At 35.9% G+C, this 16,585-nt stretch overlaps 3 protein-coding genes across 3 annotated transcripts; 1 reads left to right on the forward strand and 2 right to left on the reverse strand.

Moving 5' to 3' along the window:
* Window positions 1–2,738: 2,738 nt before the first annotated feature.
* On the forward strand, window positions 2,739–8,562 carry Cbr-noah-2 (the record flags this gene model as incomplete). Its single annotated transcript, XM_002632689.1, has 5 exons — window positions 2,739–2,883; window positions 4,502–5,251; window positions 5,299–5,429; window positions 5,906–6,951; window positions 8,406–8,562. The coding sequence occupies 5 exons, from the start codon at window positions 2,739–2,741 to the stop codon at window positions 8,560–8,562; spliced, it is 2,229 nt and encodes a 742-aa protein (XP_002632735.1).
* Window positions 8,563–12,189: 3,627 nt separating this feature from the next.
* CBG18773 lies at window positions 12,190–13,562 on the reverse strand (the record flags this gene model as incomplete). Its single annotated transcript, XM_002632690.1, has 3 exons — window positions 12,190–12,432; window positions 13,217–13,405; window positions 13,458–13,562. The coding sequence occupies 3 exons, from the start codon at window positions 13,560–13,562 to the stop codon at window positions 12,190–12,192; spliced, it is 537 nt and encodes a 178-aa protein (XP_002632736.1).
* A 1,525-nt stretch (window positions 13,563–15,087) lies between these two features.
* On the reverse strand, window positions 15,088–15,777 carry CBG18774 (the record flags this gene model as incomplete). The annotated part of the gene is made up of 3 exons (XM_002632691.1): window positions 15,088–15,327; window positions 15,460–15,600; window positions 15,745–15,777. The coding sequence occupies 3 exons, from the start codon at window positions 15,775–15,777 to the stop codon at window positions 15,088–15,090; spliced, it is 414 nt and encodes a 137-aa protein (XP_002632737.1).
* Window positions 15,778–16,585: the final 808 nt, after the last annotated feature.

Genomic DNA, 16,585 nt, shown 5'->3' on the forward strand with positions numbered 1-16,585 from the left:
TATACTATCAATTCATTTTTCAAAAACAAATTCACATATTTGCGCTACTCGGATTAGTGTTACAGTAACCTTTCAATTTTTTGACTTCCATTTTTTTCATGATGTTTTTCTTCAAAAATGTTACGAACATCATGAAAGACGAAAATCATGATTCACGCACTTTCCGAAGATGCAATAACAATACTTACGCCTGGAGCATTCGAAAATTTACTGCTACAGTAATCCAATGATTCTAAAGTGGTGATGAGTGGGATGAGCCACCAAACTTGAGCCATTTTTTTTAAATTTTCGACTTTAAGTTGGTTTTCAATTTATCCACTACATTTTCCACTGTTTCACCGTGCCATTAAAATATCCTAGATTTTCTCATTTTTGATTCAGCTGCAGTGCAATTATCTCAGTTCCCGTGAAAGATATAAAAAATGTGTCAACTGATAAAATATTTGTCATGTTATCACCAACATGTTATCAGTTGACCTATTTTAGATATCTTTTGTAGAAACCAAGATAATTGTGCTCAAGTTAAATTTTTTGCAAGTTAAATTTTCCGGTTCCATCTTGTGTTTATGTTAGCTTTCCATATTTGGCTCATCGCTTCCGATGGAATACTAGGTGGACTCAATTGCTAGAGTGTGCGTTTTGCTCCGACTCTGTTTCGATAGCTACCGTACTCCTTCAGTGACCGCGTAACTCAACGGGCTCTTTAAATATCTGGTGTGTAAGTTCAGAACTCTTATAAGCAAACAATGACAATTCAAAGAAATAGCTAGAAAATTTTTACTGTTTTATTTTTTCACTAATTGTTTAAAGATTTTACCTTGTTTAATACGAAACACATTTCTTCAACTGTTTCATCTAGTCCCAAAATTTCCCTCAAGTTCCCCAATCCAATTTTTCGATTCCATCATTTTCATTCATCCTCCATACCTAAACACCCCCCCCCTCGATCTTCCTGGCAGTGGTTAGTACAGGATCTTCCTTTTCCCGAACTGTCTCTTCTCCTTATCACAAGGTCATATCAATCCGATTAGTGCGTATCCCCCTGTGTCTATGAGTGACTGATCCCGATTATGTGTGTACAGAAAAAAGGAGATGATATCTTTTTTCGGGAGGAAGGAGATAGCGTATTAGTTCTGTACCTGGTATGGAATATGGGGATATAATAGACGAATTGATAATACTTTAGTAAAAATCAATCAGTCAGATATTAGGTATCTGGAACAGAAAAAAAGTATTTTGTAGATCGTCTATTATTGTACCGGATAAGCTACGCGGTTGCAAGCGTAATCTTAGCGATCGCATGAGCTTTAAAATGTAACTAATAACTTTAACCAATAACTTTGCAGTCCCACTTAAAAACAAAACAGAGATACAATTTTTTTGGTTTCAGCTTACTGATTTTAGCCGATTCTTACAGGAAAAGGGCAATTGAGAAAAAGGGCTATGAGTAGCCAAGAAAATTAGTGCAAAATTCAATTTCGAAAAAATATGAAAATCTTGAAACCAAAAAAAATTCAACATTTCAAAATTTGCATTTTCCAAGAATAGGCAAATCAGAATTGATTGTGAGAGCTGTAAAGATTACTGTTACTAAGTCAATGAGTCTCTCGTGTGTTACTTATCACAATCTGAAATTCGGCAAAAAATATTACTGTAGCAAGAACCTAGTAATTTTAACTTCTACATGCGAATCCAGTGGTTGTTCTTTCCCTATAGATCAAGTTAAAATTCTATATTTCTTTTTGTGAAGATTACTGTAACAAGGTCCACAAAAGTATACGAATTTCCCGTTTAGGGATTATTCAGATAAATGGTTTAAACAAATACTGTAACAAAGACTGCAGTATTTATTGAGAAATAAGACTTTCATGCTGATGGTTCAATTCCCTCATCGTGTCAAATTCTCAATAGAAATTGATCAATGTAAGGTTGTACCTACCACTTTGAGTCAATTTATCTCGGTTCCTGTAGTAGATATAAAAAATCTGTCAACTGATAAAATATTTTTGATATTATCATGAACATTTTATCAGTTTACCACTTTTTGATATCTTTCACAGGAAATGAGATAAATGAGCTCAAAGTTGACGGGTTTTTGCCAAGAAAATCTGAATTGAGCTCCGAGAATCCCACTGAATTTGTTTTCCTAGAAAAAACTGAAAAATTACATGTTCTAAACCTTATGTATTTTGAGCGATTTTTCTCTACAATCCATGAATACTGAGTTTAATATATTGATTACCTTATCTGTCTACCTACTACAGTCATCATCATCAATTTTCCATTCCCATATATAGGCAATATTGTATCTCCTGTTCTGATCCCGAAAATCTCCTTCTCTTTCTGTCTCCCGAGATTCCGAGTTTCCAATCCGTTGATTCATCCTTCTTCTTCTTCTTCCCGTTCTCTCCTTGATCACCACATATTCCGCCTCATCCAGTTTTTCGCGCCTTTTCTTATTCATAAAAGCCCTCCTCAACTGGCAACACTCTTGACTTTTCTGACGAATTTCGGTTTCAAAATGTCCACATTTTATATTTTTTTATAGCAATTCTCAATAAGTGCCTTGTTACCATTTCCCGATTTCCGATCCTTTCAAAAATCATCGGTTTCAAACTGTTCACTTTTTGAATTGTATACTTTTCTTCAGCAATTTTTTTTCCGATTGTCGGTTCTTTGTAAAAATCCAAACCTTATAAATCTAACAATCTCCATTTCAGGCAATACCAAAACCAAAAATGTCGCCACGGGTGATATTCTTGCTGCTCGGCAGTTTCTTAACAGCTCAAGCGGTCTTCGAGTGCAGTTCCCACGAGACGACAGCCTTCGTTCGTATCCCACGCGCCCGTCTTGATGGAACCCCAGTCGTCATTTCTACAGCAGGTTCGTCTTGTTGGCGTCGCGCCTCTCTAATTGACCTAGTTTTTTGATGATGACCGCGTAGCCAAGGGAGGCAGTTTTCCGGGGTGGTTTCGATTTCGATTTTCGATTCATTTTCGATTTCCTTGAGAGAGAAAACAAAAATGAAAGTTGGGAGATGAGTGACCTAAGATAGACGTACAGGGATCAGGGGTTTTGTGAAAGATATCAAAAAATGGGCGACCTACAAAATGCTTATCATAATACCCTGCACATTGTATTAGTTGACCACTTTTCAATATCTTTTACAGGAACCCAGATAATTTCTATATCGAATCACAGTTTCATTTTGTAAAGATTACTGTAGCCACATAGCTCGACGGATCTTTTCGGATTATCAAAATTTAACATTAAAAAAATTATTACTGTAACATGGACTGAATAAGTTATTGAGTGAAAATACTTTCACGCTACTACATATTATGGTAAACGCTACAAAAGAATGACTTCCGTAGCTTTCAAATTTGAGCCTATTTCGCTGGATTCTTGTGAAAGATACTAAAAAGTGGTCAACTGACAAAATGTTTATCACAATATCTTTAACATTTTATCGGTTGATCTTTTTTTGAAATCTCTTACAGGAACCGAGATAAATTGGGTCAAAGTCAGTTTTAGGTTACTTTGAGTTAAACATAATAAGAGTGTTGAAAAACGAAGCAGTTTTTACGTATGGAACTGGTGAAACAGTAGATTCACATATCACAATGTCGGAAAAAAAAATGAAAACTGATCATTTTGAATTCTCTAAAAGTAAATAAATTTTCGTAAGACAATTCATGCAATATGTCATTTTCATCTTGATCAATTTTATGAGATTGTTGAAACCTTAGTAATTTTTAAAAGTACTGTAACAGATTGACATGTTAGTATAGGAATATTGTTTTCAAAGTTTCGAGTGTGTAGAATTCCAACAACATTGCTAATTTTAGATAAGCCATTTTTCAAGTTCCTGAAACATATTTTTTTTGTGACTTTTCGGAATCATAACTCACTTTGCACTCGAACAGACGAATGACAGAATTCAAAACTAACATTGTAAGAGGATTTGCCACCAGCTTTATGAAACATGAATGTTTCAAAAGTTCCACACACCGTGAAACCCGTGCAGCCACTGACAAGTTTGAGCTCAATTATCTCAGTCCCTATGAAAGATATAAAAAAGGGCTAACTGTAAAAATATTGGTAATTTTATGATAAAAATTTTATCAGTTAACAGCTTATTCCTATCTTTGACAGGAAGCGAGAAAAGCCACTGTCAAAATGATAGAGGTATCAAAAATTCGAAAATGGAGGGTTTTTTAGTACCAAGTTGAATTCGTTGAAAATTTAGTCACTAAATGAATCAAGCAGCTCAGTTATTAATTAGATCATAGAATTATTAGATTACTGTAACAGCAGTTTTTCAAATTTTCCAGGTGTAACCACTCTATTATTGAAGTTTCTATATTCATTTTGAGAAATCTGAAAAATCATATCTTTGACAGGAGCCGAGTAAAGTGGCACAAAATTAAAAGTTAGGGAATCTTTCTATTAGAGGTTTTACAGTATGAAAACCATTTTAAGTTTCAATAATTTCTTCCAGGACACGACTTGACCTGTGCCCAATACTGCCGTAACAACATCGAACCAACCACCGGAGCCCAAAGAGTCTGCGCCTCCTTCAACTTCGACGGTCGTGAGACATGCTACTTCTTCGACGACGCTGCCACCCCAGCCGGAACCTCCCAGCTGACCGCTAACCCATCGGCCAACAACTTCTACTATGAGAAGACTTGCATTCCAAACGTGTCTGCCCATGAGGCCTGCACCTACAGATCGTTCTCCTTCGAGCGCGCTCGCAACACTCAATTGGAAGGTTTCGTCAAGAAATCTGTCACCGTTAAGAACCGCGAGCACTGTCTCTCGGCTTGTCTTAAGGAGAAGGAGTTTGTCTGCAAATCTGTCAACTTCCACTATGAAAACTCTCTTTGCGAGTTGTCGGTAGAAGACAAGAGATCCAAACCAACCCATGTTCGTATGTCCGAGGGAATCGACTACTATGATAACAACTGCTTGTCCCGTCAAAACCGTTGCGGACCATCCGGTGGAAACTTGGTCTTCGTGAAGACCACCAACTTCGAAATCCGCTATTACGATCATACCCAATCCGTTGAGGCCCAGGAATCCTATTGCCTTCAAAAGTGCCTGGACTCCTTGAACACTTTCTGCAGATCTGTTGAGTTTAATCCAAAGGAGAAGAATTGTATTGTCTCCGATGAGGACACTTTCTCCCGTGCCGATCAACAAGGACAAGTCGTTGGAAAGGATTACTATGAGCCAATTTGTGTTGCTGGTAAGTGATCCGGATGATTTTGCGCCATAACATCGGGTATTTTACAGCCGATTTGTCCTCCTCCACCTGCCGTCAACAAGCCGCCTTTGAGAGATTCATCGGGTCATCCATCGAGGGAGAGGTTGTTGCTTCTGCTCAAGGAGTCACCATCTCGGACTGTATCTCGCTTTGCTTCCAGGTAAATAAAGGGGCACGTCATATATTCCGAACAATGGTCCCGACCAAATCTTCGGTCCTTTAGTGAGTAAAATTTATTTGATGAGTCCTTTTGAAGCTCTTTTCAAGACAAATCTTACCTTGTAATTTTCATAAAAATGCGATCAAAAGTAATCGAGTTACAGTAGCTTGAAAAGGCTGGTCGACTGCGACGCACCCAATAACTACAGTGAACTGATCTTAGGCGTGTTTAGTCTTATTTTAAAGCTTTTTTCAAGACAAATGTAATCGTATATTTTACATCGAATTTTAATCAAAACTAAACGAAAATTTTTCGATCCCAGAATAGTCTGGACTAAATGGTCTCCAAATTTGTGAGGCAACAGAAACAGTAGAATTTTTTATGGCCCGTGTTTGCCTTATGTCTATTCTTATGCCTATAAATTAGGAATTTCCACCATTCTGAAACTTCGCAATCCTATAAAAACTATTTTCCAGAACCTCAACTGCAAGTCCATCAACTACGACCGCACCGCTTCCTCCTGCTTCATCTACGCCGTCGGCCGCCAGGATGCCAACATCAAGGCCAACCCATCAATGGACTACTACGAGTTCAACTGTGAATCCCAATTCGGAGGAATGGCTCTCTGCACCAACGAGGGAATCCGATTCATCGTCAACACCAAAGAACCATACACTGGAGCCATTTACGCCGCCGAGAGATTCTCCACCTGCTCCCAAGTCGTTGAGAACGCCAAACAGATCTCTATCACCTTCCCACCACCAACTGTCACTTCTGACTGCGGAACTGTTATCCGTGATGGAAAGATGGAAGCTCTCGTTGTTGTCTCCCTCGACGGAGTCCTCCCACATCAAGTCACCACTGAATGGGATCGTTTCTACCGTGTCTCTTGCGACGTCTCTATGGATAAGATGGTTAAGGAAGGATCGGTAGTCGTCACCACCATCTACGAAGCCTCCTCTCAGAACACCACCGTCTTGGATGTCGCCACCCCACCACCAGTCACGGCTGAGCTTCAGATCCTCAACCAACTCGAGGAGCCACTTCACAAGGCCTCTATCGGAGATCCACTCCTTCTTGTGATTACCTCCGAACAAGCTGGACCACACAACATGATGGTTACTGAGTGTACTGCTACTCGTGTCGGCGGATTCGGAGATACTGTTCCATTCACCCTTATTGAGAATGGATGCCCAAGATATCCAGCACTAGTTGGACCAGTCGAGCAAGACTTTGATAAGAATCGTCTGAAATCTGACCTCCGCGCTTTCCGTCTCGATGGATCTTATGATGTTCAGATTGTGTGCTCGATTATGTTCTGTGCCGGACCAAACGGATGTCCAGTGTCCAACTGTTTGGATTCTGGAACCAACGAGTTGTTCATGTCCCACGGAAGAAAGAAGAGATCCGTTGATTTGGAGGCTGGAGAGACCGAGGAGAGACTATCCGCTATTATTCGAGTCTTCGCCAAGGGAGAGGATGAGGAGGAGATAGAGATGGGAAACAACACTTTGATGACAAGGTAAGCTTGTCCTTTTTGAAAAAAAATTTCGAGCAGTCCCTATTTGCTAAGGAATTAGGAACTGTAATTTAGGACGAAAAATGGCTTTCAAAATACTATTAGTAGAGTCAAGCTAGCTTTAATGACTATTGACAAAAATAATGTTTCAAAATGTACGTATTTGGCAACGAATCACTTAAAAATTTAGTATTTATAACACCGGTATATTCATCGATTAGCATGTTTTAAGATTAAGGGTTTAGAGCCTTGAAAATTTGAAAATGGTCTTCAACATTTTTGAGGTTCTGAACTTTATTTGATGTTTCGATGTGTTCTCGATTCCATAGAGCTTATCAAATACAAATTAACCACAAGCTAAGCAAATATTCAAGTATCGTCTTAAAATCCACTATTTGTGATGATTCATTTTTTACGGTTTCGACAAGTTCTTGAAATCTGGAAGTAGTTTGATACAGTATTCATAAGTCCAGAAGGCTATGTTAATACGACTGACCTCAAAGCTCTGTAAATGCTCTTTCACTTTGAGCTCAATTATCTTGGTATATATGAATCAGAGATGAGCGGAAGAGATTTACGGAAATTTACGGAAGACAAAATTGTTTCGAAATTTTGTTGGATTATTTAAATAGAGTCTTCTTCCGTCTTCCGTGTGCCAGACAGAAGACGGAACACGGAAGAAACGCCATATCTCAACTCCCCATCACTATTATGAAATAACTTTTATACCAATAAATAACTCTCATTGAGATCTACATTTTGTCCGTTCACAACTTTTTGGTAGCATTTTTCATTTTGAAAATAAACCGTCTTCCGTAAATTTCCGTAAATCTCTTCCGCTCATCTCTGATATGAATGCTCTTAAAAATGTCAACTGATAAAATGTTGGTTTTATCATTATACAAATGTTGTCGATTGATATCTTTTTGATACCTTTGAAGTGAACGGATATAATTGAGCTAAAAGTAGAACGTTTGAGTGGGCTTCTGTTAGAGGAATTAGGTAAAATACGGTAACGGTTGTTTTGTCTTACAATTAAGAGTGGCAATTTGCAATGTTTTGTTTTGAGCGGTTTCAACGAGTTTTTAAAAACTGAAAGTAGTTTGATACAGCATTAACAAACCTATAAGCATGAGCCAAACGTGTTGTTTTGAGCAGACGAAACAAAAAAACCATGCTTGCACTTTGAGCTCAATTACCTCAGCTCATGTAATAGATACTAAAAGTTTGTAAACTAATAAAACGTAGGTGATATTATGATACACGTTTTATCAGTTGACAGTTTTTCGATATCTTTTACGGGAATTGAGATAATTGAGCTCGAAGTTATGGCAAACAGGCTGGTGACATGTAAAAAAGTTTACTGTTTCAACTTCAACATTTAAAGGGCCAATTAGTCTCAATATTAGTTCATTAGTGGAAAACTGAATTACAAAACTTCGAATATCAATTTCCAGCCTCGCCGAGTCCACCGATCTTCTCTGCATCGCTGAGCCATTCTTCGTGAGTTCCGTCGTCTCGCTCTCCGTCCTCTGCTTCGCCCTCTCCGCCATCATTGCCATCTGGGGATGCCACGCTCTTCACGCCAAACCAACCAAACAAGTCGCCGCCTAAATCTTACTGTATGTCCCTTTAATAGGGTCTACAGTACTTTAGACTTTCAACTTATGTTCTCTCTCCCCCACCCCAATCTCTTTCATCCCCCTTCTTTCTAGTTCTGTAATAATGGGCTGACCCTTAATAATTAATTATTATAATTACCCCAAATTGACCATCAAATCATTACAACCAAAAAACTCTAACAGCACACACTTCGTATGGGTTGTCCTCTGCCACTTTAAAACATTTTCACTGTTTTTTTTTCTTTTCTCTGTTATTTTTCAAATATTGAAACAAAATAAATCACTTTTTTTCACATACCATTTTCAGTAGTGTGGTGGTTCAGTGGAGCGAATTTGCATAGTTATTTGAGAGAAAGAATATCGACTAAAAATGACAAAAAAGTTAGGAGGGAAATTGATGGGATGAAACAGAAAAGCTTTGGGAAACAAAAAGTTTGAAGATTTGAAAGAGTTCAACATTTTCGAAATTTTTTCTGCTTCAAAATTTCTGTAATTTCAGAAGATTTCTGAAGGGTTGATGTTAAGAGGCTACATAAAATGCACAGTACCGATCAATAAGAGATACAAAAAAACAATTTCAGTTGATTTTCAGTTATTTTGACCATTTTCAGGAGTCTGCTGCTCGGATGTCCCGTTTCCAATCACTTTGGAAATTTTTGGAGGATGTAAAACAGACGGCTCCCGGACATTTGGCAACCGGACATTTGGCAACCGGACATTTCGCAGCCAGACATTTCGCAGCCTCTGATAACGTCAGAAAAACAGAATTCCAAGTTCTTCGGTTTTGAAAAAAGTATATTTTAATGTCAGAAATTGAATTTTCGAAGTATTCGGCTGAAAAAAATCAAATTTCAGCTGAAAAAATAGCAAGCAAGTATTCAATAAATGGAAAACTGCTAAATCTTCACTGTTATGATATTTTTTAGAATTTCTTTTTTTTTCTTCTAGAATTCCAACTTTCTAAAATCTTATATTTTAAAAACAAATTCTGAATAACAATGAAGATTTAGCATTTTTCAATTGATTGAATACTTGCTTGCTATTTTTTCAGCTGAAATTTGATTTTTTTTCAGCCGAATACTTCGAAAATTCAATTTCTGACATTAATATATACTTTTTTCAAAATCGAAGAACTTGGAATTCTGATTTTCTGACGTTATCAGAGGCTTCGAAACGTCTGGCTGCGAAATGTCCGGCTACGAAATGTCGCGGCTGCGAAATGTCCGGTTGCGCAATGTCCGGGAGCCGTAATGTGAATTTCCCAGAAATTGGGTGAATCTTCTACGATTCTTAAAATGCAGAGTTTAAACTTTCGAAAATCCTTCTATAGTTGTATATTTGATATTTATACACGGAAAAGTATATTTGATATTTGTACACCGATTACATGGAAACCTTGAAACTGGAAAGTAACACACTTCATAGAAACGTAGGAAAACAGTGATTTTATCATCCGACTCATTTTTTAGATTCCACCTACTTCACAAGATTACTGTAACAAGTACCTTGTAAGTTCAACTTCTATGTGAATCCAATGTTCTATACGGCATTAGATATGGATTACTGTAGCCACTACCACATGCAGTACCGGGCAATAAGAAATACAAAAACGTGTTTTTCAGTTGATTTTCGGTCATTTTTAAACTTTGCATTCACTGGATTTTTAGAAAATCTCTAGTTTTTCAACGATTTGCCGATTTCTGAAAGACACACGTTTTCGGTACAAAAAACAGGAAAAAGGGTGTTCTTCAGAAATCGACAAATATCTGAAAAACTAGGAATTTTCAAAAATTCTGTGAATGCAAAGTTTTCAATCTAGGTCTGTCTTGCACCTCCAAACTTTTCAAAGTGATCAGAACCTTGAACGCCGAGCTCCAGATTCCTAAAAACAACGAAAACCAACTGACAAATGCGTTTTTGTAAATCACATTGACCGGTACTATACCTATTTGAAAATTCCCCATTTTTCAATAAAAAATGAGAAATGACAGTTTAAGATTACATTTACTTAGTTTTGCTAACTTGCTGTTTCTCTTTTACGATATTAGTAGAAAGTTATACTTTTGCCATTATTTTTCTTCGTGTGCTTCAGTAGTTCTTGTAGATGTAGTTTGCAACTTCAAACTTGGGTAATTAAACCATTTATTAACTAAAGATATAAAGAAATATAACGATAGAGATAAAATAAAACAATAATGATAAAAATTATGAAATGAGAATGAGCTCGCATTGGCTCGCTTTTATATAAGAAATATGGGGGAGGAATTAACAGTTTATAAAAGGGATAGGAATGTGCAGCGGGATGGAATCTGTGTGGGCAGATGAATCATACAGTTGATATTAAAAGGGACGATTGTTGGGGCAAAAGTACAATTGATATCAAACGATCAAATGAAGGAGCTCGAAATCGAGTACACTCCCTACTCAGAAAATGACAGTCGCCGATAGATTCCATTTTGATCATTAGCTCTATTCTTCTCCCTGCAACTCCATCTCGAGAAAGAAACTCGGTATCAAGTTCAATTATCATATCCGGAACTTCTGTAAAATGTCAGTTTTTAAATATTTCAAAAATAGCACTTGATTTAGCAGGCTCCAAAAAAAAAAGAATAATTGAAAAATTCTACTCTCTAAATGTCTGCAATGTTATCCACTAATTGTGAGCTACGCGGTCGCAACAAACGCTTGCCGACCGATAGGTTCCAAAGTGTAAACACCGATCCCTGTACACCGTCCCTCAAAAATGCGCACTCTGGACCCGAACAATTATTCTCCTTTCTATCTTAAGTTAGTGATTTTGAAATTCAAGTCTTCCAATATTTAGTTTATGAAACAGTATTGATCCAAAAAGTCGGATAAATTTTTTAAAAAATTCAGAACGATTTTTTCAATTCGATGGAATACCGATTTTTAGAAGTTGCCACTAAAAAGGGATGTAAAACTTTTCAAAAGTTTGTGCTTCAAAGGATTGATGTAATCAGAAAAATAAAGGATTTTCTGTAAGCTGGTCAAGGGTTAATTCTAATATTATGTCTGGTTAGCTTCGGAAAATTAAGTTTTGAAAAATTTAATTGTTTGGAAAATTAGCAGGAAAAATCTGTTTCAAAATGATTATTTTCTGGCAGGAATTACTTGAAAATTTGATAAGTATTTAGTAAGTTCGTAGAGTTAGTTTACGTTTATATGTCAAATCACTATTTGAAGTCTTTCTGAAATTGCTTGGGAGCGAAGAAAACGTATAAAAATTCATGTTCATTTCTAGAAAAATTCCAATTTTCACAGCCATTTCAATGAATCTCCATCTTCAAACTCATTTCCTTTGCCGTTCCATTTGTTAAGCAAATCCGTCCCAAATGACTCCGATTCAATTTTCAGGAAATCGGAATTCAAAGGAATCGACTCTAGAAGATTCGTGACGTATGGAGGATGAGATTCACATTTGATCTCCCAGTTTTTGCATCGAATTCCTTTTGGGAGTTTTGTAGGATTACAGGCTTTTTATTGGTCCTATTCCGTAACATTTCAAAGGACTTTATTGATAATGCTTTATCAGGAAAACCTCCAAAACTTATGAATATTCATCGTTTATTGAATTTTAAAAATCAATGTGCATTTCAATTTAATTATCATTTTTCTTATCACTCATTTTTTCGATTTCGTCTCGTTTTTCCTTATAATCACTCATCATTCTGAACATCCCTGGCATCAATTTCATGCTCTCCTTGAACTTTTCAAAGTCGGCAGAACTACATTTCTCATCTTTTCCAACTTTCTCAATCATACATTCGGCGAATTTGGGGTCCTTTCGATTCAAAAGTTTCTCCTTATAATTACATGTGTGCTTGTGTCGTTCGTAGGTTCTCTGCAAAAAATAGGCGTCTAAAAATTTGGCTAATGGAAGAATCCCGTCGAGAAATTGAACCTGTTGGCAAGGAGGTGGCTCGCCTCAACTAGTTCTGAATTTCTCAAAAGTAAATATCTGACTATGAAATTCTATTTATCAGAATTGCTAACTTTCCGGATTTTAAACTTTGAAATTCTGGAAGCCAGGATTTTTGAAACTTGGAATTTCTGAATTTCAGAATCTTCTAATTTTGAAAAAAATTGATAATTTCTCAAAATAAAGATTTTAAATTGTGAGGTTCTGGTTTATCCCATTTTCGAATTTCATGATTACCGGATTTCTGATTTTTTTTTTCGAGAATTTCCAAGTTCTCCAATTTCAAAAATTTCTAAATTTTCCAGTTTCTTGATCACTGAATTTCTGAATTTTTGAGTTTCCTAAGATTAAAAATTTTAAAACTTTCAAATTTAAGAAATTTCATATTTCTCCAAACTTTTCAAAAATTCAACTTTTTTTCAAAATATTGAATTTTTGATTTTTGCAATTTGAGAATGGGGAAATTTGATAATTTTGAAAATCTTCGAAATTCCGAATTTACGAATCTTTGAATTTCTCGACTACTGAATTTCTGACTTTTTGAGTTTCCGAATTTTTGAGTCTTTGAAATCGAACGTTTCCGAATTTTCAATTTTAAGAATTTTACAATTAAAGAATTAGGGAATTTTAGAATTTCTGAATTTTAGAAACTCTAGTGATTTCCGATTTTTCCCGCATAAAAAAGCTACTTCAAAAGCTCATTTACATTTCCAAGACATGAATGAATCTCGCTGAATCTCTCCATTATATCCATATATGTCTTCTCTATTTTTAGAAGCATTCGTGAGTGTTCACATTTCGGTTCTCCGAGACAAGTGAAAAAGTCTTGGAATTTCGACTTTTTTGCGTCAAATTCCTCCTTGGGACCAATCTTCTCGACGTCAGCTGTGATGAACTGAAAAAAGTAATAAAAATCCTGCTAATCTCAAATTGATAAGCTTGCCCACCTTTAGACACGTTTTAGCCTTGAAGGATTCGTATTTGCATTCTGAAGTACTTGGAGCTGACTCCAGAAGCGAAATGAGTAGAAACAGAAGGCAAATCAGTCGCATTTTGGGTGCTCGACTCTTTCTAGACCGGCTCTTTTATACTGAAAAAGTTTACTTTTCTAGGTCAAAAGTCAAAATCTGTTTATTGAATGCTGATACGAAACGCCTACCGAAAAGTTATACTTCTAAACAAATGAAAATTGTTTATGATCGTTTTTTTTTGTACATTTGGTTTTTTAGTTTATTTCAGAAATATGAAGTCTCGGCTCAATATGTATTCTTTTAGCAAAAAATCCGAGAAAATTCAAAATACTAAGTTTCTTGAGAATCGAGAAACGAAATGAATAAATGTTTTTTTCTGGACAGATTCTTTTTGCTCCTCTCTTCTTATCCACGCTCTCTTCTTGTTACAACTCATCTCCTCCTCCTGACTCCTTCTCTTGATTGATCTTTAGCGGATCCTGGCGCCGCTCCTTCCGACAGTTGGTTTAATTCAATCGCGTATGACTAATCTCCGGTCTGAGACTGAATCGAGTTGTGCGACCGATCTCTCATACAGGATCGGTCAAAAAGATTTACAAAAACGCATTTTTCAGTTGGTTTAGGCAGTTTCAGAAGTCTCGAGCTTGGATGTCAGGTTCCTGACCACTTTGAATACTTTGGAGGCTGTAAAACAGACCTATATTAGAAACTTTGCATTTGCAGAGTTCCATGAAATATTCCACTTTATCAGCTATTCGACGATTTCTGAAATACACACGTTTTCAGTAAATGACTAGCCAAAAAAGAATTCTTCAGAAATCGCCAAGTAGCTGAAAAACTAGGAATAAGTTTGACAGCTCCAGACTCCTAAAAATGCCATATATTAATTGAAAAATACATTTTCGTGTATCATATTATTGACCGTCGCTGTTCAAGAAAATGGCACGATAGCTTCAAAAAAGTGTAAACACCGATCCTTGTACACCGCCACGCAAAAATGCACACTCTGGACCCTTAGAAGACATCTGCCACTGATGCTGAGATTTAAGTCCTTCCAATATTTCGTTTATGAAGCAGTAAATGTTCGATCCACACTCCGAAAATTCATGTAAATCAAAAAGAAATTCAGAATAATTTCTTTGAATCTAAAAGTTGAAAAACAACTCTCCGAGGGAATGCCGATTTTTTAAAGTTCCCACTAAAAAAAGAATGTGAAAAAAAGAATGTGAAAAAAACTTGGAAAAAAATTCTGTAATATTTCCAAAAGTTTGTTATAATAGGTTGATGAAAAGGTTGATGGAACCAGAAAAATGAAAGTTAATTGATAAAGTTGTCATAATAAATGCAAATTCTAATATTATGGCTGAGTAGCTTTGAAATATTAATTAGACCACACGAAAAAAATTAAGTTTCAGAATCTTTTTTTTTTTGATAAGAATTGAATGAAAAATTAATAGGTCTATGGCCGTTCTCAATTACTAAAAACAATTTTAAATTGCGATTTTAAAATGGTTGTATGGTCGGTTGCTTGGAACATAAGTCTAGAAGAAAAAGTTTAAAAAAAAATCATCTTCATTTGTCAAAAATTAAAATTTTCACAGCAATTTCAGTGAATATTCATCTCGAAAATGTTTTCTTTGGCCGTTTTCACTTGTTCCATTTTTTCCCATTTGTTGAGCAAATCCCGACCCGTCCCAAATGACTCCGATTCAATTTTCAGGAAATCAGAATTCAAAGGAATCGATTCTAGAAGATTCGTGACGTATGGAGGATGAGATTCACATTTGATCTCCCAGTTTTTGCATCGAATTCCTTTTGGGAGTTTTGGAGGGTTCGTGTACGACAGCTGGAACAAATATTGGAGGGTTTTTGAAAGCCATTTTTTAAAAACAATATCGGAGTTCACTGAACGCTATTAGATCTTTTAGACTTCTTGAAACAGGGTTTTTAAGATTTTTTTTCTGAAAAAAAAACTCACCAATAAAATAGAAATCTTCTCTATTCCTACATCATTTTTCTTGACAAAATTCTCCTCCAAATACTCAAAAACCTTATCCGAAACATCATTTTCCTCTTGTAAACTGATTTTTTCAGACGACGATTTTCGGATTGTGGCCATCTGCAAAAAATATATCGATTTTTGGATTTTTTGTGTATTCTTTTGAGTATATGAAAATGACATTTCAAATTCAGCAGCACTTTTCATCAGCCACTTGAAACAAATACTTTTTTTGGAATATTGAATTTTTAAAAAAAAACCAACCTTATCAGAATACATAATTTCCAGGGAAACCATTTTTTTGGAAAATCTGAAAAAAAAATTCGGTTAAAAGCTGAAAAATTGCACAACAATAACGTCAAGAAGACCAAATGACAAAATTTGACATAAAATAGGAAGAGACGCAGAGAGAAGGAGGAAAAGAGAGGAAACGTCAAAGAATACAAACAAACAAACAAATAGAAACCAAGTTTGTGGTTCAGTGGAGCAAATTTGCATGTTTATTTGTAATACCGAGAAAAGAAGATGACTGAAAATAGCTAAAAGTGAAGAGAAAAAACATTGTGATAAAACAGAAAAATTTTGAGACAAAAATTGTTATTTCGGGAACAGAAAAATTGGAAATTGGGAAGAATTCGAAATTTTTCAAATTTCTTCTGTTTCACAATTTTTGTAATCACAGAAGACTCCTTGAATTGTTAATTTAGGATAGACTCTGGTTAAGGTAAAGTACCAGCCAATAAGATATACAATAACGTATTTTCAATTGATTTTCGGCCATTTTGACTATTTTCAAAAGTCTGTATTTCGGATGGAAAAGTTCCGATTCCTTTGAAAATTTTGAAGGATGTAAAACAGGCCTAGATTTCTCAGAAAACTTTGCATTCACAGAATTTTGTGAAAATCCCTAATTATTCAGCTATTTGCCGTTTTCTGAAAGAAACCCCTTTATGGCCCGTTTTGTACTGAAAACGTGTGTCTTTCGAAAGTCGGAAATACCGTAAAACCTCTAATAGAACGACACCCGGACCGTCCACTTTGAGCCTATATATCTCATTTACTGTGAAAGATATCAAAAAGTGGCTAACTAGTAAAATGTTGCTGA

Source organism: Caenorhabditis briggsae, assembly GCF_000004555.2.
Source record: "Caenorhabditis briggsae complete genome, chrIV, whole genome shotgun sequence".
NCBI lineage: Eukaryota > Metazoa > Nematoda > Chromadorea > Rhabditida > Rhabditidae > Caenorhabditis > Caenorhabditis briggsae.